Source organism: Phoenix dactylifera, chromosome 10, assembly GCF_051530095.1.
Source record: "Phoenix dactylifera cultivar Ajwa chromosome 10, Ajwa_hap1_PhDact_Kaust_v1.1, whole genome shotgun sequence".
Classification (NCBI taxonomy): Eukaryota; Viridiplantae; Streptophyta; class Magnoliopsida; order Arecales; family Arecaceae; genus Phoenix; species Phoenix dactylifera.
Genome location: NC_143199.1, coordinates 31,759,179 through 31,781,073, shown reverse-complemented (window position 1 = coordinate 31,781,073; position 21,895 = coordinate 31,759,179). Strand labels below are relative to the sequence as shown.

At 39.4% G+C, this 21,895-nt stretch overlaps 2 protein-coding genes across 11 annotated transcripts; one reads left to right on the top strand and one right to left on the bottom strand.

The window, feature by feature from the left end:
• Nucleotides 1-749: 749 nt before the first annotated feature.
• Nucleotides 750-10,746, bottom strand: LOC103706969 (monothiol glutaredoxin-S10). 2 transcript variants are annotated; one of them, XR_015969517.1, is made up of 6 exons: nt 10,419-10,746; nt 10,255-10,328; nt 6,621-6,695; nt 4,692-4,718; nt 4,016-4,160; nt 750-1,061 (listed from the first exon to the last, which is right to left on the bottom strand). XR_015969517.1 is itself a non-coding variant. In XM_008791263.4 (6 exons), the coding sequence occupies exons 1-5, from the start codon at nt 10,700-10,702 to the stop codon at nt 4,075-4,077; spliced, it is 546 nt and encodes a 181-aa protein (XP_008789485.3). In that variant the 5' UTR covers nt 10,703-10,746; the 3' UTR covers nt 750-1,061; nt 4,026-4,074. The 2 variants fall into 2 exon arrangements, 1 of the variants encoding a protein (XP_008789485.3); XM_008791263.4 differs by having other exon boundaries at nt 4,026-4,160.
• Nucleotides 10,747-13,800: 3,054 nt separating this feature from the next.
• LOC103706972 (uncharacterized) lies at nt 13,801-19,863 on the top strand. 9 transcript variants are annotated; one of them, XM_008791269.5, is made up of 6 exons: nt 13,805-14,112; nt 15,342-15,647; nt 16,362-16,441; nt 16,554-18,413; nt 18,834-18,933; nt 19,010-19,863. In XM_008791269.5, exons 2-6 carry the CDS (start codon nt 15,518-15,520, stop codon nt 19,672-19,674), a joined length of 2,835 nt encoding a protein of 944 aa, XP_008789491.4. In that variant the 5' UTR covers nt 13,805-14,112; nt 15,342-15,517; the 3' UTR covers nt 19,675-19,863. The 9 variants fall into 9 exon arrangements, with proteins under 9 accessions (XP_088562163.2, XP_008789491.4, XP_008789490.4 ...); XM_008791268.5 differs by having other exon boundaries at nt 18,780-18,933; XM_008791267.5 differs by having other exon boundaries at nt 18,777-18,933.
• Nucleotides 19,864-21,895: the final 2,032 nt, after the last annotated feature.

Here is a 21,895-nt window from a genome sequence, read left to right as displayed (position 1 = left end):
AAATGCTCCATCCCTCTCTAAGAAAAAATATTGTATGAATGGATACATGTCAAATACTTGATATTACAGGCATGATATTAGCAAGCACCGGCAGCCTTAACAGCTGTCGCCCAGTATATGTTTATCGTAGTGTTGCTGGTTTCTAAACTAGCATCATTAGCAATTGTGGATTAACATAGAAAACCTTGTTGACCATCAAACCATGTACATATCTTTATTGATGAACTAGATTTATATGATTGTGAATTGGGAAATGCATATATATACCAGAAACACATCTGGCCATGTACCTGCTAAGCTGCACATAGGGCATCGATCTTCAGTAGATGCTATCTGCACATACCCTGTAAATGATCTTAATCAATTTGATCACTCTTTTTAGAAAATGACGAGAGACAGAGATCAGGTTTGATGTTGTTTCTTGTTTTTTGAGATTATATAACTAGTTACATAATCTCGAAAACAGTGCATTTGTCGACGATAACTGGCTGGACTGCATGATAACAGTTACTGTTTCATATTTTTTGTTTTATCAGACAAGTTCGGTAATTGAATTAAGCACTTCAGACTATAATAAAGAGAAGCACTTCAGACCATTTCAAGCTTGCTTTACTAGTTGCACCATCTCTGCTGAGCCAAGTCATGAGATAGTTAGCCTGATCATCATATATATATATATATATATATATATATATATATATATATATATATATATATATATATATATATATATATATGTGGGTGCATGATTTTTCTTTAATATCTAATAAGAGTCAAGCCATATATCATTTCTGGATGTATCATAGATCTTTTTCAAGGATTGAGGTTCAAATAAGTCAGAATGCCTCGTCGGTTCTATCATGATTTTGCCTACTTATTTGAATATTGCTAGGCACTTTTTTTTTCACTTTTTTGTAATCCATGAGCATGCACTCCTCAAATTGCAGATGCCCGTGCATACAATAGCTCCCAAGCTCGGAGTAGAGGGGGGCTGCAGGTGTTGGGAAAGCTTCTGGAGCAGGATAATCCTGACCTTGGATATGATGCAGCCAAAGATATACCTGCCATCACATTTCCAAAATTCGAAAGTCAATTGTCTAGTTTTCTTACTAGGGCACTAATATGCTTAATAATGTCCAGGCGAGTATTTAGATATGGTCAAGTCACTTATCATTGACCCATTGAAAGTAATCAGAACTTGTTATATGCCTAAACCTTATTTCTTGTCTGGTTGCCTGTCATGCCAATAACAAAATTTCCTATCAACAAAGAAGCTAGTGCAATGAATAGTTAAAGGACATGGTAATCTCTGTAACATTGATGCTGTTTCAGTGGTTCTGCTTTTCCGTCCGGTTCAGGCATCTTTAATAATTATTTCTTCCACCAACCTGACAAATTATTTAAGGCATTCAGAAGCCTATGATTGTCAAATTGAGATATCCGTTGCAGTTGGCATGAGCCAATGGTGCAACACTGGTGCCGTAGCTTTAGCCTGCCTGTATCCAGATTCAGTGATTATTATGGTTGTGGACAGCACTGGCATAATATATGTCGCTGGTCGCCTTGTTCTTTTGACGTCAAAGTTGGCGGGTGGTATTCCAGCACATGGTTATAACATCAGTTTTTTCAGCTGCGTTCGTTGTCTTGTGTGCAGCATGCTGTTAACATGTTTTGTTTCTAGCAAGCTGTAACATGTCTGTCGGCTTGTTATTGGTGCTGCAGCGTTTCCTCCTTAATGACAACACCTGAGGCTGGTGTTGCGGAACTACCACAAGAAGAGGATACCCAATGGGTGGTGTCAACGCCTGCACCAACTACGCAGTTGGCGACATCCCCATCCAACTTGGAGAGGAGAGCATGCATGCTTTGTTATCTGTAGTTTACCAGATTTATTCATGCAAGTTCTTTCTATCTTTTCCAAAGTCAACAGTGTTGTGGTGGTAATCATACCTACTTGCTTAATTGAACCTCCTAAAATATATTCTCTCTCTCTCTCTCTCTCTCTCTCTCTCTCTCTCTCTCTCTTGCATGTCAACTAGACTTAGAGCATCAACTAGGTACGTAGCTTGTATTAGCATTTACCATTAATACATAGTTTAGAAGGAAAATTGCCCCCCTTGGTACATGGAGGGGGTAACCAGCTAGCAATCGAATAACAATGACTCCACAAAGATGCTTATTATTGAAACTAGTCCTTGACAAAATATATGTATGCATACATTGTGTTTTAAGAACAAAGTGTTTGAAAGTTGAAGCATAGGCTATCATAACACCACCACCCGACCCACTTAACAAAGTTCTTGGAGCGCTCATGCTAAAATGCTAGTTCATAGAACTCACTCTTCGCAGCTTATTTCATCAATCAGATGCCCTCTCATGTTCTAATCCATGACTAAATCAACTCTTCTTCACATACCACCCAGTGATCATTCCTACTACATCATAAGCAACGTACAGAGTTGGATGCTAGCAGCCAATCAAACTTTAAGCACCCATCCCTTGTCATCGTCTCCCTCCTCATCAGTGCCCCATCCCAAACTGGCCTCCCATTGGATCTCCCTCGACGTGCCCTGTGTGACCCCCCCTCCTCCCCCCTTCTCCCACGCTTGTTTTCAAGCCCCTTGATGCCACCACCCTCGATGCTCTCGTCGGCATCTGCCACCTCCATGGAGCCTACAGTAGCCTCCTACACCTCGACCTTCACCATTATAGCTTTCTTGTTGCTCATCTCCTCCATCTTCTCACCGACAGCTGCATCCTCACCCACCTCTACTTGCTCTTCATCTTCACTCTGGTCCCTTGCCCCAACCTCTTCCTCTCACCCACCCTCATTAGTGGCATTACCCTCCTCCAGTCCGTCTCCTTCGTCGCCACCACCCACCCTCTCTACCTCTAAGCCGTCATGCACCGCCTTCAGCTCCCCCCCGCCCCCCCCACCTCCTCTCTTTGGGATCTCCCTGGATGTGCCCTACGTGACCACTCCTCCCCTTTCCTTCTCCCACGCCCGCTTTCAAGTCCCTTGATGCCACTGCCCTCGATGCTCTTGTCGACCTCCACCGCCTCCTGGAGCCTACGGTACCTCCTACGCCTCAACCTTCACCGTAATAGCTTCTTTGTTGCTCATCTCCTCCACCTCACCGACCACTGCAACCTCACTCACCTCTATTTGCTCTTTGTCTTCACCCTGGTCCCTCGCTCCAGCCCCTTCCTCTCACCACCCTCATTAGTGGGCATTGTCCTCCTCCGGTCCATCTTCTTTGTCGTCGCCACCACCCCCTCCGCCTCTATTTGCTTTTTTTCTAAGACCTGGGTATTATATGAATATCCGGATCAAATCTTAAAAACTTCTTAAGATCCGAATTGGGATCTATAAAAATCCTTGAGATCTGGATCAGGATCCAAAAAAATCCTCAAGATCTGGATCCAAACCCGGCAAAACTTGCACTTATGTAGCCAGATCTATATCCAGATTCGATCAGATACAAGTTATCTGAATCCGATCCAAATCGGATACAAAAACAGCTATCATGAGATAATATCCAACCTGTTTTCAACCATACATTAACACTAATTGACAGTTAAAAACAACATTTTGGATAGAAGAGAGCGAAGACATTTAATGCTCAGGTAATACTGATTTTTTAGCTGCAGGCTCCTTAAAAATTTCATTTTCTTTCATGCAGATTTCAGCATGAAAAGAGGATAAGTTTAGGTGGCACATCTAACAGAGGCAAAATTTATATTTCCAAAAAGAATGTCCCCTAGAAAGCATTACACGTACAGGGTTCCTTAAATTAGTGGCACGTCTATGGGATCAATGAGGAGTCTTCAGTTGTTTAGGCACTATAAGGTGAGATTAAAGTGGGTTCACTACACAAGTCTTTATTCAAGTATACAAACAATATCACCAAGAATACATCAATTTTCAAGCAAACGAAATTCCGACTCTAAAATAACTTCCACTATAGAGCAAGAATAGCAGGTTATGTATGGAGGAGAGAGGATAAAAAGGTACCACTTCTAACCATCAAGTTCAAGATATCCTTGGAAAATAGCATTCGTTGGAGAACAATGTCAAGGCTGCTGCAAGCTCTTGGTGCTAATATTCAAGTCTGATAGTAAAGTAGTCAGCTCTCCTTTGTGGTGAAGTTTTACAGTATCTACATCAAATAAGAGTGTGCATTAAAATCAGAAACAACAATGCTATCTTGTGTATAAAGAGTTTCCACAATATCTGCATTGTATAAGAATGATAACCAGACATATTAAATTGACCTTTCCAGGATACCATTACACCTTAATTTAAATGGCAATTGAACTGCATGAACTTTGCGCTCTGGATTACTCAACTTGCCAATCTTTTGAACCATGTTGACATTGAGTTACAATTTTTTCAAGTATTGCTAAAATTTTCTCCAGACCATTATGGCAAAAATGACTACTGGAGACCTTTTTTCGATGCTTAATAGCAAGTGGTGTCAGGGATCAACTTTATAATTCATCAAGTTCTGAGAATTAGTTACATGTAGATCTCGAAGAGGTCTTGATCCTCTTCAGAATATGTGCCAAATTTCAGGCCAAGTTAACTCCCTACATGAGAGGGACCTGCCACAATTTTGGGAAGACCAGATGGCAGGTAGAGAAAACTTGTATGAAATATATGAACAGAAAGATAGAGAAAAGTTGGGTACCTGTGCAGCCACCGATATGCTTCCCCCCTGCAAAAAAAGAGAGGACAATTACTAAAATGCAAAAACTACAACAATGCAATTCAAATGACCAATAGAAGTTTGTTGTTTCTTTGCAGTAGAATGAGGATGGATAGCAAAAGGCACCAATTAATAGCAACACAAATGACAGCCTAAATTGAGCAAAATGACAAAATCTAGTAATATAGAAGAATCATGGGAAAAAAGTTTTCACCTGTCAAGGTGATTAGCAAGCAAATGAGGCATCCACACAGCCTATTAGCATTAATGGATACCAGCATTTGATGGTGTTAAGGAGAAGAAAGAGAGGAAAGGATAAGTCAAAAGGATTGGAGAGGTATACAATCACAAAAAGTTGACAAGATGAGTTACATTTTAAACCAACTGTGGTATCTCATATATAGGTGACATTGGAGTTTCCTTCAACAAAATTACCCACGCTACTCCAATGCCACATGCACGCCCCTGCCTGTTCCAGCAATTTTTTAGCTTTCTCCCGTAATGGCAGTAATGCTATCATAGTGGAGCATGCTGGGACCTATGAAAACCATCAACCTTTACACGCTTGAACCATGTTTGGAAGGATAGAAGCAGTTCGTCTATCGGGAAAAATTTACACTAAGTTCCATATTAAGCACCTTAAATAGAAATAAGGTAACTATTCTAACATAGTATTTTTACAGAGTTCCAGGTTTTCTTCATAAATCAACAATACATTTTTTCTGGATATCCAAGGCCTCTCATCACAAACATCAGCTTCAAATCAGATACAGCACAATGCTATCATTGTGGAGCAAGCTGGGGCCTAGAACACTCTCAAGATTTACTCCTCAACCATGTTTGGAAGGTAGAAGTAACTATCTGATGATTTAATAAGTAAAAGAATAATCTCATGTTGGATAGGATGAAGCGGTCCATCCTATTGAGAAATTACACCAAATTCCATATTAGGGCCTTAAATAAGATGACTGAACTATTCTAACATAGTATATTTTTTAACAGACTTCCAGTTTATTCTCAAAAATCAACAGTACATTTTCTCTGGAAATCCAGGGCATTTCATTACAAAAATTAGCTATAGAACTTCTGTTGAAGGCAGCTACCTCAAGAACAGGACAGGATAACCAAACAAGTATCAGAATGCTTAACTCCTGTTGAACAGCCAGTTAGTTAGGGTCATAAGCAGCTTCCAAAAACAGAAAGCTGTTTATTCACCAACCACTCAGTAATTTCTCAAGGACTGTTCTCCCAGCAAAACACAACTAACAGACCTTGGTCTATCACAACCTAGTCATATGAAGCCAAGCGAATCGTTGACAATCTGTTAGAACCCATTAGAATAGAACTCCCATAGATCCTAGAAGAAAACATGCTTTGACTGATTTAAAGAGACTAATAAACAACCCCAAACTGCACTGCACTAGAAATTAAAGAATCCCTACAGATATATAATAGGCTTCAAATCTGGACCATCAGCAACCTATTTTAACACTTCTGGACCAATATTTTATCTATAATTATGTAAAAAATTACAAACAGACGAATTTTTTTTTGAAAAATGTCATCAAATAAGTTGCCAGTAATGGTTATAATTATGTTTCATAAAACAAAAAATTTGGTAATTCTGTTTCATAAAACAATAGAATTTCCCCCAAAAAACAAGTACATCAATGTCCACAGGGTTATTGTACCTGATGTTTGTTCACCATAAGCATATCTTCTTTCATTCATACACAATTTCAGTTGAGAACTAGTTGCTGTATAACATTCTCAAATTGAAAAAAGACCTTGACTTAAAAAATATGATGCACAAAACCTAATCTAATACAGATATTTCAATGCAGAATGTTACATAATTTTCCATATCCAAATTGAATCATAAATTGGAAAAACTCAACCTTTGTTGCTTACCAATAAAAACATTTGGAACAGTGTATTGTCCTGTCAGTCTTTCCAACACCTTTTGCAGTTGCGGCCCCTGGGGACCTGAAATAAAATGCCAATAATTGATCATGAAGATGAATTTGATAAACATTTAGCAGTCAATGATTTCAAGGAAAGCCAGTCTTTAGTTACATATACATCAAGATTCATAGTAGCTCACTTCAACTATATGTAAAAGGGGGAAAACAGACATTTCCAATTAAGCCATTCACTTTACGCGACAGAGTTTATCACTTTATATAACAGAACAAAAAAACCTCAAATGCACAAGGTACAAATAAAACAAGACATCAGAACACTTAACAATTAACAATGACAGTCTACTGAAACAAATAACCATTGTGGCTTTATAAAGAGTTGATTGTATGGGGCTTTAATTGCTATAAGTTCAATCTTCAACAGGTTCAAGTGAACAAGATTACTATGTAATTACAGATGCAGATTTTTATGTAGTAAAATGGACTCTAGAAGGCATCCTTTCCTGCTTTCTGAGCAAACGAAAAAAAAAACAAAGAATTAAATTTTGTAATCTATTAGCTCTTTACATAATATAATTTACAAGCTTCTTCATGTTATCTTGCTCCCTTGGTTGTTATGTACAAAATTCATGGTCATACATAAATCATGACATGTTTGTGCCTTGACATAATGTTAAGTGGGAATAATTAGAAGTAATCCAATTACTTGTATGTAGTTTTAAATGATTATAATAATTAGCATATAGAACACTAAAGAGGTTGTACCATTGTAGATGTAACTTAAAATATTTCTCCAAATTCAAGGTTAGATTGTTCAGTAAGTAAAATAAACGGGCTTCAAACTACCTTGATTTGACTGCTTTCCACTTCTTAAGTAGGAAACATTTTTCCTAAGACAGAGTCCAAGGCATCGCCTAGGTCAGCTTTTGAATAATGTTCTAAACTTTTGATTATGGGAGATGAAAACCAGAACCCTGAGAGCATCAACATGAAACTAAGGAAGCTAAAAGGGGATTCAGAAGAATGTAATTAAAAGTTTTAGGTGATGCGATGAACCAAAAGGACTTCTTTCTTACACAATGCAAAGTAGCATTTAGTGCAAAAACCTAGAGTAAGTTCATTTCTTTCCCAATGGTTCTTACCTTTTGTACATAGAAGGGAAAGGAACAGTAAAATTATAAAATGTTCTTTTCTTGGGTAAGAATAAAATGTTCTTTCAAATCTTTATTATATGACCATGACTGACAGGCTTGATGATAACCCTAAATAATGATAACAGGCTGAAGTGATGACTCTACTATATAAGTTGAGGATACTTACTAAAGATCACAGTATCTTTCCACATCTACAGAGCACACAGTGTCAAGCAGCTGCCAGCACATATTGAAATATACAAGGTGCTGGAGTCAGAGTGGCTTCTTCGTGTGTTAATATTAGGGCCATATTGCAAAATGTGAGAACATATGCGGTCATATATTGCTGAAATACAATACCAGTATATAAAATTATTAAAATTAATTAATATTAAAGAACAAATTAAAAATCAGGGAAAATTGTGTTAGTAAAATGCTGATTAAAGATTGATGATAAATTTCTTACCTATTTTATCATCAATTACTATAAACATCATTATTACTACATTAGATTATTTCATTGCAAACACCATTTGACTCAAGGATCCAATTCATGTAAGCAAAATCACACCCAATCAGCCCAAACTGCAACATCATAAAATTTTAAAATCAACACTCTATGTTGGTACCACTCGCTTCGATTTATCTGGGTAGCTTAAGGGAGATTAGCACACCTCAACAAGCCTCTGGTCAACCACTTTAATCACTTGAATTTTCTAGGTCGACTCCTTTGTTGATGAGGAGACACCACAAAGGTAATGATATAAGATGATAGCAAGACAGTAAAGGGGTTGGCACAGGCTTTACATGTTGATGCAACTTTTGCACTTTGACAACCACTTGATGTGACAAATGTCAAGCATCATGCAATGCCCTAAAACTAGCATGCTGCTATTTGAGTCCATATTTCCTCTGAACTTTCTAGTTAATGCTATGTACTACTATGGCCTGCGAAGCTCATGGCTTGTTATAACTAAAGAATTCATGAGGTTGGGGACCAAATAAATCCAAATGACTGGAACTTTTTTTTGGTAAAAACAAGTGACTGGGATTTATCAGCTGATTATATGTTTATTTTTTTCACATGCTTGTATATAATTAGTGCTAACACTTTCTAATATCAGCAAAGTTAATACAACATTTGTTTTTAATTTAGGCATTGCTCATCAAAAAGAACAAGCACTTTAGCTTTACTTTTAGTAAAGAGAATATTTTTTGATATGAGTTATTCTCCAGATGTTCAGAAGATGTTTAGTTGCTGTTATAAAGCAATGGGAAGATTTCAGTATAATGAAAAATCCTTTTCTACAATATCTTTCCCTACATTGTACATCTATGGAAAGTGTTTATGTTTGAGCAATGCATGCTAACACACATTGTTGCATTCATGATATATCAACAAAAACATGGCAGAAAACGAGAATGATATGCAATTCAAATCTCTTCAGCGTAGAGCATGGCCCTAGTGTTTTTTACTTTCTTCTTAAATATGGATTACGGAAATCTTTCCACAGTAAGACATACCTGATCTGTTCTAGTTTGCTTTCGTGCATGAGCCCTTTTCTTAAGAGACTATGTACAGTCTATTGGTATAATTGCAACATCTAGGCAGAAGATTTATCAAATTTGATGGTTATAAATCCCTTGTATTGAAGAGCTGATAACTCAATGGGCATCACCTTTTTTCATACAATCATGTCATCAGCTGAGATCACTATTCTATAGACTTTGTTAACGCTGATCCTTAACTTGTCTCCCAAATGGGCCTCCTTGGTCTATTAAATAACCCTCCACATTTTTCCCTTTAAGCAAGAGAATGAGTACATACTCCCCTCTTTAAATCACTTAATAGTATTAATCAACAAAATTTCAACCATAAACCACTACTCACCTTCCTTGGAATAATTTATTTGCCACTTTATCTAGTTTGTACAGTTAAGCCTGGTTTTATGAAAATATATTTGCCACTTGTCCAGTGAAGAGCTGCCACTGGTGTTATGACAACCTTTTTCAAATCTTCTCCAAGAAATATTATGAGTTCAAAAATGAGCTCCAAGTTCAAGAAGAAGATGAAGAAGGGGGGAAAATGATGGAGCCCGTTCTGGTAAGTCATGTATACCTTAAGTTCAACTCAAACCTACACCCATCTTTCATGTACTGCTAGGAATCCCCATCTACATCATGTACGATGTTTGAAGTCAACACCTGAATTCCACTATCAACAGCACAAACCTATAGCGATGTATCAGAATCAAAAAATCAGCAGCCAAGATTCCAATTTTTCGGTCTTAGAAAACAAATCGCATCACATATTCCTTCTTCGCCAAGAAACATAACAACAGATAATATAGATCAAGAAAATTCCCGCCACTATTGCGATTCCAATTAACCCAAAATCAATAAGAAAAGCACTAAGAAACTACCCATTACAATTCGAATTAAACCAAATGGTTGACAGGAAAAGAATCAAGATTCAAGAACAAGACTTACCGAGCTGATCCAGCTCTATGACGAGAGGCTCCACTCCGATCCTCTTGAACAACGACTTCACCTCCATCGAATACCTCCATTCCCCATCAACCAAAACGTAAGCAAATCAATCGATCAGTCGAGGGCATCAAAGAAACCAGAGGGAAAGAGAACTCGAAACTCACGAGCACCAGGTCTTGGAGTAGATGACGACGGGGTTCTCCGAGATCGTCTTCTTGACGGACTCCTCCAGCCTCGAACCAAAAGAAGAGGAGGTCATCGATCGGACGGCAAGGGCTCCGCCTCTTCCTCCGCCGGCGCGGCGGCGGCAGAGGGCGGAGCTCAAGGAGGGGCGGAGGAGGGGAGGAGGGGAGAGAGAGGCGAGCGGCGGGAGGTGATGGCACGGCGCGTTCTTGAGGGCTGGGGAGAGAGCCGCGCTCGCTCGCATCAGATAACAGCCCTCCGCCATTGATCCTCGTTGGGCCAAGGCCGTCTCCGCTTCTCGATCTTTCGTCCCGGCCTTTTAGATGGGTTCGGGTTCTGGTGGTCCGGCGGAGCAAGTTTAACGCGCTATCTTGTCGGGAAGGTATTGTTTGAGCAAAACTGCCCCTATTGAAATGTGACTGATGGATCAGTTGAACGTAATCAGAATCACGGTTGATGGACGGTGGTGATTTTGTCTATGGAATAGCGAGTAAGGGCCTGAGGCATATACCCAGGATTTATCCTACAGCATGCGCTTCTTGCCAGGCTGCCAAAAAATATAAAAAATATAAAAAATATAAAAAAAGAAAAATGATATATAGCACATGCAATGTCTGCCGAACAATTTATGTACAATTAAATCTTAAGAGTTATAAAATATTTTCCATTGTCAATAATATCTATATCTTGACTATTGAAAATATAGCATCCAAACTCAAACCTAAAATCTTTGATTGCTAGGCAAGTATATATGACTATCGGTCACATATTTTCTTACCATATTTTCATAAAAAACTGAATAGCCAAGTTGACTCCCTCCCCCTCTCTATCTAATTATTAAATGGATGAAATTTAGTGGATTGATCACCATCTAGACCACTTACTTTCATTATTTATGCAATAACTGTTGCCATTGCTACTTCAACTACACTACCATCTAGACCACTTAGCTATGACCATCACTACTAATATTGTTGTCATCGCTACCACCATTACTACAACCACCGTAACGAATGCTATAACAGTGGCGGCCTGCTATAATCATTACCACTGCCACCATGATGATCATCACCATCATAACCACCATCTTGGTAAGGAGATGGGATAAGGAAGCCATTGTAATGGAGATGCATAAAGGAGGAGATGATGGCAGCGGTCGAGTGGTCATGGCAATGGTGAATATTAGGGGGTGAGGAGTGTATCAAGAGCATCACCGTCGCCGGCAGAAGTTGCCATTGTTGTCAAAGGTCATTATTGGCATTGACATGGGAACTCTACGAGGCATAGGGTGGGGAGGTGAATGAAAAGAAATAAAAAGGAATCGGGCACGAGGTAGGTATGGGGGTAGAGAACCATATCGACAAACTCCGAATTTTGAAATGCGCTGCTTCAAGAGAAGTACAAAAATACTCTTAGCAGTGGGTCAATTCTTGAGTATTTTAGTACTTTAAAATAGGCAGCCCTGCAAGTCTATAGAAATTTTACCCATCATGTGCTAAAAATACTAGAGTATTGTCTAATATTTGGTATTTTTAGGTTTCTTAATAGGCCCGAGAGGGTCTTCACTGGATGCTCCTCATTCACTTGTTTTCTTACAAGGTATCAAGTTATTTGCTTCCTTGTAGGTTACAAGTAGCCTCAAAAACTTGTGTAAGCGCTTCTCATCTCTCCCTTTTTTTTGAGAGAGCGAGAGAGACAATGTGTGGTAGTGGATGACTAATTTTCTTAAGACTATTCCTCTTGTTTCTTTTGTTATTTCAATTATTTATTTTTTTTCTTCTTCTTGTGGACTATATTTCTTTTTCCCCTCCAATTCTTGTGGACAAAGCCACTTATATAATTTTATTCGAATTGTAGTGGCTATATACTGATATGATCTTAGGCCTCTGGCTCTTGTGTTAGGCCATGCTTGTCTTCTTCTTCTTTTTCTTGACACCCAATCTGGAAAGCTCTTTCCATGGGGGAAGCATGTTAATCATTGGCATATGAAAAAACACTAGCTGACTAAAAAAAATTATAATACATTAGATCTTGCCATAGAAGTGATTTTTAAATGTCAGAAGTCAAATTTAAAGCATCTATTTTCTTTGGATTGAGTTGCTCTTAAACTATCTCCTTTATCATTGTCGATCTCATATTATGTGTTTTGTATTGCTTGTAAGTTTGCATTTTTCGCGTGCTTCATAAGTGTAATGGGCAATCCATTTCTTTAACTTCTCTATAGATTTTTCTATCCATTAGCTGGGGACAACTTCTCGTCATTCAATGAAGAAAATCAAGAGATCCAATTATGTTGAGAATCATCACCATGCTGTTTAATTTTTGCAACAACTTATCAGCAAATTACCACTGCTCAGGAAATTACCATGTAAACAATATTATTATCATTTGTGGCAGTAAGCTGTCATAACACGACTCCTATGCTGCTTTGCTATGCCCCACTCACCAGCGAACACGTGGTGCCAGGTATATTATTATTATTATCATTTTTGTCAAATTATAAACTAAGAATGTATCGTATTATATTATCAGAAAATTATTTTCTGGGTTAGAAGCGTGTTGTGATAGCAAATTTTTTAATATTTCTCCTCATTTAGAAACGCATTTGTTCCCTATGGTCATATTATTTTATTATTATTATTTTATTATTTTACATATATACCCTTTTAAATATTAGAATTTGCATAAAGATCCTTCCAAAATTGATTATACTCTCATTAAACACTCGTTTTGTATGTTTATCTTTTTTTTTTGCGTATGTACCTGTATCATTTAATGCCATTAAAAAGTTAGCGTTTTAAAATTCAAATGACAAAAATACTACTAATAGGTAAATATGCCAAAAAAAAAATGTTTATAAGAGTATACATGCAAATAGCAATTTTAGAGAATATTCATACAATTTTATATATTTAGGATGGTATACACACAAAAAATTCTTAGATTTTTACATAAATATCCTTCTAAATATTGAAATTTTATGAATGGCCTCCAAATTGATATAGAAATTGCAGGAATGGAAAAAAATAAAAATAAATTTTTTTTCATGCAAAGCTTCTAAATATATAAAATTGCATGAATACTGTTGTAAAGTGTTATTTACATCTTTTTGCATATCTACCTATTAAGAATATTTAAGTTATTTTTAATTTTGAACTACTACTTTTTTTTTTTTAAACCATGTTAGACAGTGTGGGCATATATGTAAGAAAAAAAAATAAAGAGTATACATATAAATAAATATTTTATGTGAGTATATATATATATATATTAATTTTAAAAAAATATTCATACAAATTTTAATATTTAGAAGGATTTATACCAAAAAAAAAACTATTTTATTACCACCACCGTTCCGTTCGTGATCGAAACCAGGAGTACATAACCAAAATGAATTAATTCCCATCACGTCCGCCCGGACGGTGGGGTCGAACTCCATCACAACTCCGCCGGTCCCCCCTCTACCCCTCACTCCCTGCGGTTAGAGAATAGAGTGAGACCATTGTCCCCGATCGCGCCCCGGAATCAGTTCCTTCGCCGGAAGTTCCCCTGAGAAGAGCTCTGATGCCCCGCCGAAGACGGCCGGATTTCGGCGGTGACACGGCCGCGGATGCGTGATCCTGATAGCCCGCGGCGGAGCAAGCAAGATGGAAGCTTTCTTCACGACGAGAAATGGTGCGAAATGGATCTCCGACACCAGTTTTCGCTGTTTATTTTCTATCTTTTGCTTTTCTCGCGCCAGGTTGTAGGTGTTGCTGGTTAGTTTGCTTTTCCGCGCAATGTGCCCCCGATCTCGATTCCCGGAGCTCGGGCGATCGCTTTCTCCGGCGGAATGCAGTTTTTTTTCTTTTTCAAGTTGATTTTGGAGTTGGGTTTTATTTTATCTGCTGAAATCTAGAGTTTTGGTGAACCTTATTGCGCCTTTTATGCAAAAAGTTTCTCCCTTCGTTTGTTTGATTGATTGATTGATTGATGGATGCGTTTTGGTAGAACAAGTGCTTTTTTTGTTCAGAATTTTTGCTTATTTTAGGCGGGTCTTTGTTGTTTGCTGTTTGGTTTTCGGCGTGGATGGCTGATTTCGCTTGATATCGTGAAAAGGTAGAAGCTTTTCTAGGATTCGACCCCACTTTTTTTTTTTTTTACTGTGCTATGTGCTGTTTTAGTTGATTTCTTTGAATTTAGGGTTCATGAGCATCGATTTCGTCCATATCGTTGCTGCAGCAATCTTTTTTATCCCTTTGTTTTTACATCTCTCCGAGAAGTGCAGCTTTTTTCTGTGAAGTTCCCAATGGTGTACGTTTTGCTTGCTTGAATCCTTTGTTTTTATTTGTCAACCGACAGTTTTTTCTATATTTGTTTTGTTAGCTTTTTCTTTCTTCTTGCATCTCCTTCGTTTTGAATCCGCTATTTTAATGGTCTTTTTGTTTCCGCACGGTTTATCCATTCCTTCCCCTTTCTGGTAAATTTTCTCTGCTCGTGGATCTGATTTCTTATTTTGCTGCAAAGAATCGTAAAATCTATGGTTCCATGTTCCATTTTCTTTTATGCAATTTTTTATACCAAAGCTTGAAAGTTGTTTGTTTTTTCTTGTTCTGCTTCCGAAATTTTATTTCAGAATCCTTTTCTCCCCATACAATAGTTTGAATTAGGAATAGTTAAAACGTCAGTATAAGATTTTACAGTTAATTTTGTTCGAGTTAAAAATCGAATACTGTTCGTACCCCAAAAAAAGAAAAAAAATCGAATTCTGTAAGTAATAATCGAATTTCCTATGTTTTGGCGATGATATCTCTGGTTATGAATGCAAGATCTCTGCATTCTTATCCTGCAGTATGGCAAATGCCAGCTCTTTTGATTAAGGGCGGTCATATTATATTCATCTGGTTCTGGTTTCCTTCTTGTAGCATGAGGGCAGTGCCTTGGCCAGATCTCTCTTCTTCTCACCTTTGAGGATATCGTGCTTCATAACGTTGGTGGTTGATTCTTGTTAAGTCTGGCTGGTGATGTTGTGACAAAGGCAGGACACCAAAAATAATCATTTTTTGATGGGTTCATCTTCACTTCTTTCAAACTTACCGAGATGAACAATAGAAGGGGGCAAACTTTGCAGAAGCCTTCGCTGGGATGTATGGGGAGGATGATCAACATATTGGACTTGAGTACCGGCATGGCAGGAACCAAGCTGCTCGCTGATAAAGCACATAGAGATGGTATTTATTATCCTTAAAAACAACACAGTTTGGGTCTCTTTTATGGGTTTGGTTTAAATTTTTGTGCCGTGGATGAAACATTATAGAATAATTGAAATCATAATTCATTATCTTTGTTTTACCAAATTTCTTTATTAAGAGGGGTGAAAGGCATTTTGAAGCAACAGACACGATCGCGCTGTTATTGGATGATTATGCTTTCAGAGCTTTCCTCTTCGTGGGAAATTTTGTTATCCACAAGGCAGAGTCTCATATCATTTGACCAAGATATCTAACTTCTATTCCCCTTCTTTTTTTTCCTTTTTCCTTCAAAGTGCTACATTTCTTTAATAGGTTTTAAACTACTACTAGACTTTCATCTGCTGTCTATGTTAGTTCGACCTCCATAATTGCGTTCCTCCTAGGGGCTGGTAGTTGGATCCTCTATAGGTTAGGTGTAGTTTTTTCTTCGTATTCTCAAGTTTCCTTTTTGATTGCAGAATTTTTTCCCCATTTTTTGTACGAAAAGGATTGGGATTGCAAATTCAATTGCCTGACTTCATCACCTTTTATGAAATTTTTTTAGCAGTTCTCTTTCCCTCTATACCCATTTCAAAGCTCTAACCTCTCCATATTTTTCTATTGTTTGTTTATTGGTGGAACTGGCATTTGGCTTCTGTATAAATTCTTAAGCATAATCCAGCTGCTATTGACATGTCGTAAACTGACATTCAGGTTATCCAATCAGTAAAAATCAGTCTGATGTGGTGAAGAAGCCAAGGGATCCCATCTTATTTCCAGTAGAGGACAAACAAGTTAGCACTCTAGACTTTTACAGTCAAATTAACCTTCCCATGCTTTGTGAAATTGCGAAAAATTTTGTTGGCAGTGGACCGCATCATCTATTCTGATTTATGTTCACTGCAGATAACCCATGAATTAAGGAAGAGTGCCTCTAACAAGAACTCAGGTGGAACACCAATGAGGATGCTTATACATCAGGAGATGTGGAAAGAAGCGGAGTTGAAGCAGAAGCCACCAAATGTTGTTGCTAGACTCATGGGGCTTGATGCCTTGCCAGTGCAGCAATCAGTTTTATCTTCTCAAAAAAGCTCCCAAGAGGGCTATTCACACAGTTTAGCAGGAGCATTTCGAGGTTATCAGCAGCAGGAAGACGAGTATTTTCACAAACCAATTCAGTGTGAAATTCCTCATGAAAAGCATGAATACAAAGATGTATACGAAATCTGGAAGAAACCATCAAAGATTAGTCATATTAAGGATCAGCCTCCACAGAAAGGAAGGTATGATGAGAACTCATATGAAAAGAGAATGACTCTTGTTCGTCAGAATTTCATTGAAGCAAAACGCTTAGCAACAGATGAAAAGCTCCTTCAGTCCAAGGAGTTTCAAGATGCACTAGAGGTTCTGAGTTCGAACAGAGATCTATTCCTCAAATTTCTAGAAGAACCAAATTCCCTGTTATCAAAGCATCTGCATGAACTCCAGGCCATCTCTCCACCTTCTCAGACAAAGCACATAACTGTACTGAAACCATCAAAAACTAGTGAGGTAAATTATGACAGGAATGTGGAACAACAACTCTACTCATCTGTTGAAGAAAGCAAAGGTGATGTGAATAAACACTATTGGTGCCCTAGTTTCTCTCAATCAAAAGACCACAATTTATCTCAACCAACCAGGATAGTAGTTTTAAAGCCTAGCCCAGGAAAGCTCCATGACCTAAAGACCACAGTGACATCCCCTGCATCTTCAGTAGAACAGCTTGGAAGGAGAGATTCTTGTGGAGCTCTGGGAACTGAAGGAGTAGCAGGGTCAAGACAAATAGCCAAGGAAATTACTCGTCAGATGCGAGAAAGCCTTAGTAACCGAAGGGATGAAACATTGTTGTCTTCAGTCTTATCGAATGGATACGTTGGAGATGAGAGCTCATTCAATAGATCAGAAAGCGAGTATATGGAGGAAGAGAGTGGTAACTTAAGTGATTTTGAGACTGCCACCCCAATTTCACGGCACTCTTGGGATCACATCAATAGAATTGGCAGTCCTTACTCAATCTCATCTGTAAGTCGAAAATCATATTCACCTGAGTCATCAGTGGTCAGGGAAGCCAGAAAACGGCTTTCAGAGAGGTGGGCATTAGTGACATCTAATGCAAATAGCCAAGTACAAAAACAAACACGGAGAAGCTCAAGTACCTTGGGTGAGATGCTTGCCATTCCTGAGGTAAAGAAAGAAGAGGAGAATAGTGGGGGACTTACTGTTTCGAGCAGCAGGTCATGTGATGAAGAACAAAACCTTCAGGTACTATCACCATGTTTGTCAACAGGTGGGGTAAAGGAAGGATGTAGTGGGGAGTTCTCCCCTAGGAATTTGTCAAGGTCAAGATCCGTTCCATCTTCTTCAGCTTATGAAGTCGCTGAGTTGAGTGTGGGGGTGTCTGATGCTTCGATTAGCAAAGCCATTGTTCATGGGGACATTGCTAAGTCAAAGAGTGGCAAGTCATCTTTCAAAGGGAAAGTTTCAAGTTTGTTCTCTAGAAATAAGAAACAAGGTCAAGAGAAATCTATTCCATCTTCAGTGGGTTGCGGTGATAGGCTCCAACCTGGTTGTGCAAAGGTTGATGGTAAAATAAACGATTTATTACATTCTGTTGATGATAATCGACCTAAGCAAAGTGCACTGGTTAGTTCGTATAAAAGTTCTGGTGAGGCTTCATCTCTGACTACAGTGTACGATGGACAAAATCAGGGCTTCTGTGCTAAGGTATTGGTTTTTCTCCCCTGAATTTCTTCTTTATTGTCTTGAATCTGATAGGAATTCTTCTTTTTGTCTGTGAATCTATCATACAAGAAAAATGGTAAAAAAGTATTATGCTGGCTGGTGGTAATTTCCTGTCTCATCCATATTTTGTTCCTTTTTCTTCTTCAATTTTTGCATTTGTCTCTTTTCAGCATACTCATGCTGCTTTCCCCCCCTTATTTTATAGAGTAGCATTTGAAGGGGAGACTGTTAATTCTGAACCTTAAATTTGCATGCTGAACTACCCCACATATTTGTTCTTCGATATTGGTATTTTTTTCTTTTATTTCTCCTATTTCCTACGTAGAATTGGTGTTTGCATATTAGCAGGGTGCTTATTCTCTTGAAAAACCAATGACATGCGGAAACTCTGGTGAGAACCAGGACCACCCCAGCCCTGTGTCAGTTCTACAAGCACCATTTGTCGACGATGTCAACAGTAATATGTCCCAAGCTTCTGACTGCCACATCGCTGGACATCCACGTAAGTGTGGTCATACCTACCACTGAAGATCTTCAAGTTCCATACACTAAATGCTAGTATCTCTACCTACTTTCAGAAGCGCTCTCTAGGTCTCCACCAATTGAATCGATTGCTCGTTCCTTATCACGTGATGGCTCCAGTTTGGGGAGAATATTGATGAATCCCCTGAAACCTTCCAGACTTCTCCCCAAGGTAGAAGAGGGAGAACAAGAACGATTTGTGCTTGTCCAAAAGTTACTGTCATCTGCTGGCTTTCGAAATGAGAAGTCTTGCATGATATTCACAAGATGGCATTCCCTGGAGAGCCCTTTGAATCCAATGCTACTGGATAAATATTTGGACAGGAAAGAAGAAGAGGCTAAGTGCAGGGAGAGGCGATCAAACCAGAGGCTCCTATTCGATTGTGTCAATGCAGCATTGCTAAACATAGGCCAAAGCGCCGTATTGGCTTCATATCCATGGGCCGGAGCATGTTGTGGGGCCTGGAAGGACGGTCCTGCTGGTGCTTCGGTGACTGAGGAAGTGTGTGAACTTGTGAGAAATTGGTACTCTGGTGAGTCTGTGCTAGGTGAGCCCGGCGGCATCAACCTTACGGTAGAAAGAGTGGTGAAAAGAGAAGTAGCAGGAAGGGGATGGGCAGAATTTATGTGGCTGGAAATGTATGAGTTCAGCAAGGAGATTGGTGGTCTGGTGTTGGAGGAGTTGGTTGAGGAGGCATTGTCGGATTTTACTTGTGGGTGACTGAAATGAGGTGGCTTTTCTCCTATTTTTCCTTTTGATTCCTAACAGCCCCTCCTATTTTTGTTATCCATGTGATGATACTGATGGCTTCATAGTCTGTAGTATATCTATATAATGCCCAATTTGTAGTGTATGTGCATTGTTTTCTATTTGAAGTCTGCTCATAAATGAAGGGTATATGCTTCTTCACCTGTCCAAGTTGACACATATACATTGTTTATATTAAGGTCTCTCTTTTTTTTTTTTTTCAAGAGTCCACATCATACAGGTGCTGCCAAGTTTTCCACTCGGATTTCTTTTTCTCGGTTTCACCAACTGATACGGTATTCCTTTGCTTGTGAAATATATGCTCAAGATGGATATCCCAAGTTTCTCAGCCAACTATTGCTTGATAAGAGATAGTTTGGAAGGTGATCCAAAACAAGTAGATGCCAAGAACTCAAGCAGAAAATATGTCATGTGTCCTGGGCGTGATTAAAAAATAGAAAAAGAAAAAAAAAAAGAAGATCAGGTCTTGTTCCGTGGGTGGTGCTTGCCACTGATGAAGACCAGCAACAGTCCAATATGCCTCTTGAAGAATAACATAAGCGAGCTTTTTCCCTTAATCTGACAGCATTTGTGGAGGGGATCAAGAGGGGATACGTTTTTAAAATTGACAAGGTGAGTTAGAAGTGGAACTACAGGAATCTAGGCTCGGGTGACCCAAGCTGACATTCCTGGGAATAAGGATAAACTTGTCTTTGCAATGCTTTTAAGATTTGGTGGCATGCTGGTATCATAATGGTGCATGCCATCGTGTACAGATCCGTCATTAGAATAGTATTTTTGCGTGCTTCGTCCCCGAGATGAAGATTGGGTGTTGGAGCCACAGTTTTATCCTGTTCCTTGGCATGTGAATTTTGGGGATAGATGCGTCCAGTGGATTATAAAATAAAGTTATAGATGTGTCCGAAGATGCTTTATAGATTCCCCAACTTGGTTTCGTGATATCAAGCACAAGCCTACGCGTAGCAGCGATGCAAAGCTGTCTCCATCTGGCCCATATGTGGTGAGGTTCCCTTCTTCTTCTTCTTCTTCTTCTTCTTCTTCTTTTTCTTTTTTTTTTTTTTTTCTCTCTATATCAAAACGGTATTTCATTCATATACCTCTAACGTGAGTACAGCCAGACATATCAAAGAAAAGTAAACAAAATAAGGCGTGTGGAATGCCATCTAAACTAGACCAAAAGACCTCCCCAGTGTGCCGGGCAACATAAGAGGCGACCCAATCTGCTGCACTGTTCGCCTCTCGGTAAGCATGGGCAACCTGACAGGAGATCAGCTCCTGCACCAAACTTCGAGTGTCCCGTATAAGAGGGTGGTCATCACCATATATGTCCACACCACGCATCCAGTCAATCACCGTAGAACAGACACCCTCGAGAACGAGTCTCTCAGCCCCCAGGACTCGTCTCGCAAACCAAACACCCTCCCAAGCAGCCTGCAGCTCAGCTCCCACCGCCGAACCGCCGAGAGTGCTCCGTCCCCCAGCAGCAATAAAAGTGCCCCGGTGATCCCTGATAACAAAACCCACGCCTCCAGAGGCGCCATCCTCCGCCATACCACCATCGAAATTCACCTTAAGATAACCAGAGGGTGGGGGTACCCAAGAGAAGAAACTGAACCTGGACGCTGAAACAGTAGTACAGGTACCCCAGATATCCCTAGTTCTCCCAGGTGGTGCCGACGTGGTCATCATAGATATCTCAGCTGCCTGCCTCAGAGCTCTCTCCATCACAGCTCGTGGGGTCGACCGCCCACCCTCGAATAGACGGTCATTCCTGGCTAGCCATATGTGATAGGCTAGGTACGCCACAATAGAACCTGTCTCAGCATCACTCGGCCTCCGAATAGACTCACTCAGGAACCGAAGCATGTCCTCCACCGACTCCCATATAGGCGGCAGTAGTGCCGAGGCCAATCTCCAACACTGCACAGCTGTAGGACATCGAAGAAGAACATGGCCGACCGTCTCCTCGGCATCCAGACATACCTCGCAGAGTGAACCCATCCTCATCCCCCGCCGGGCCAATACACTCCTGGTCGGAAGGCATCCCCAGGCTACCTTCCAAAGAAAAAGCGCCACCCGAGGATGCACCCTCATCCTCCAAATCCATCCACCATCAATCCGTCTCTCCGGCTCCCTCCTAGTCCACGCATGAATATCCCTGGCTCGTACGCGC

Coding starts and splice junctions, on each gene's coding strand:
- LOC103706969 (XM_008791263.4), bottom strand. CDS start 10,702: ATGGCGGAGGGCTGTTATCTGATGCGAGCGAGCGCGGCTCTCTCCCCA. Junction 6,696..10,254: donor CATAGAGCTGGATCAGCTCG/GTAAGTCTTGTT, acceptor ATTTTATTTCAG/GTCCCCAGGGGCCGCAACTG. Junction 4,161..4,691: donor GCATATCGGTGGCTGCACAG/GTACCCAACTTT, acceptor TATTTGATGTAG/ATACTGTAAAACTTCACCAC.
- LOC103706972 (XM_008791267.5), top strand. CDS start 15,518: ATGAACAATAGAAGGGGGCAAACTTTGCAGAAGCCTTCGCTGGGATGT. Junction 18,414..18,776: donor ATCAGGGCTTCTGTGCTAAG/GTATTGGTTTTT, acceptor TTTGCATATTAG/CAGGGTGCTTATTCTCTTGA. Junction 18,934..19,009: donor CCACATCGCTGGACATCCAC/GTAAGTGTGGTC, acceptor ACCTACTTTCAG/AAGCGCTCTCTAGGTCTCCA.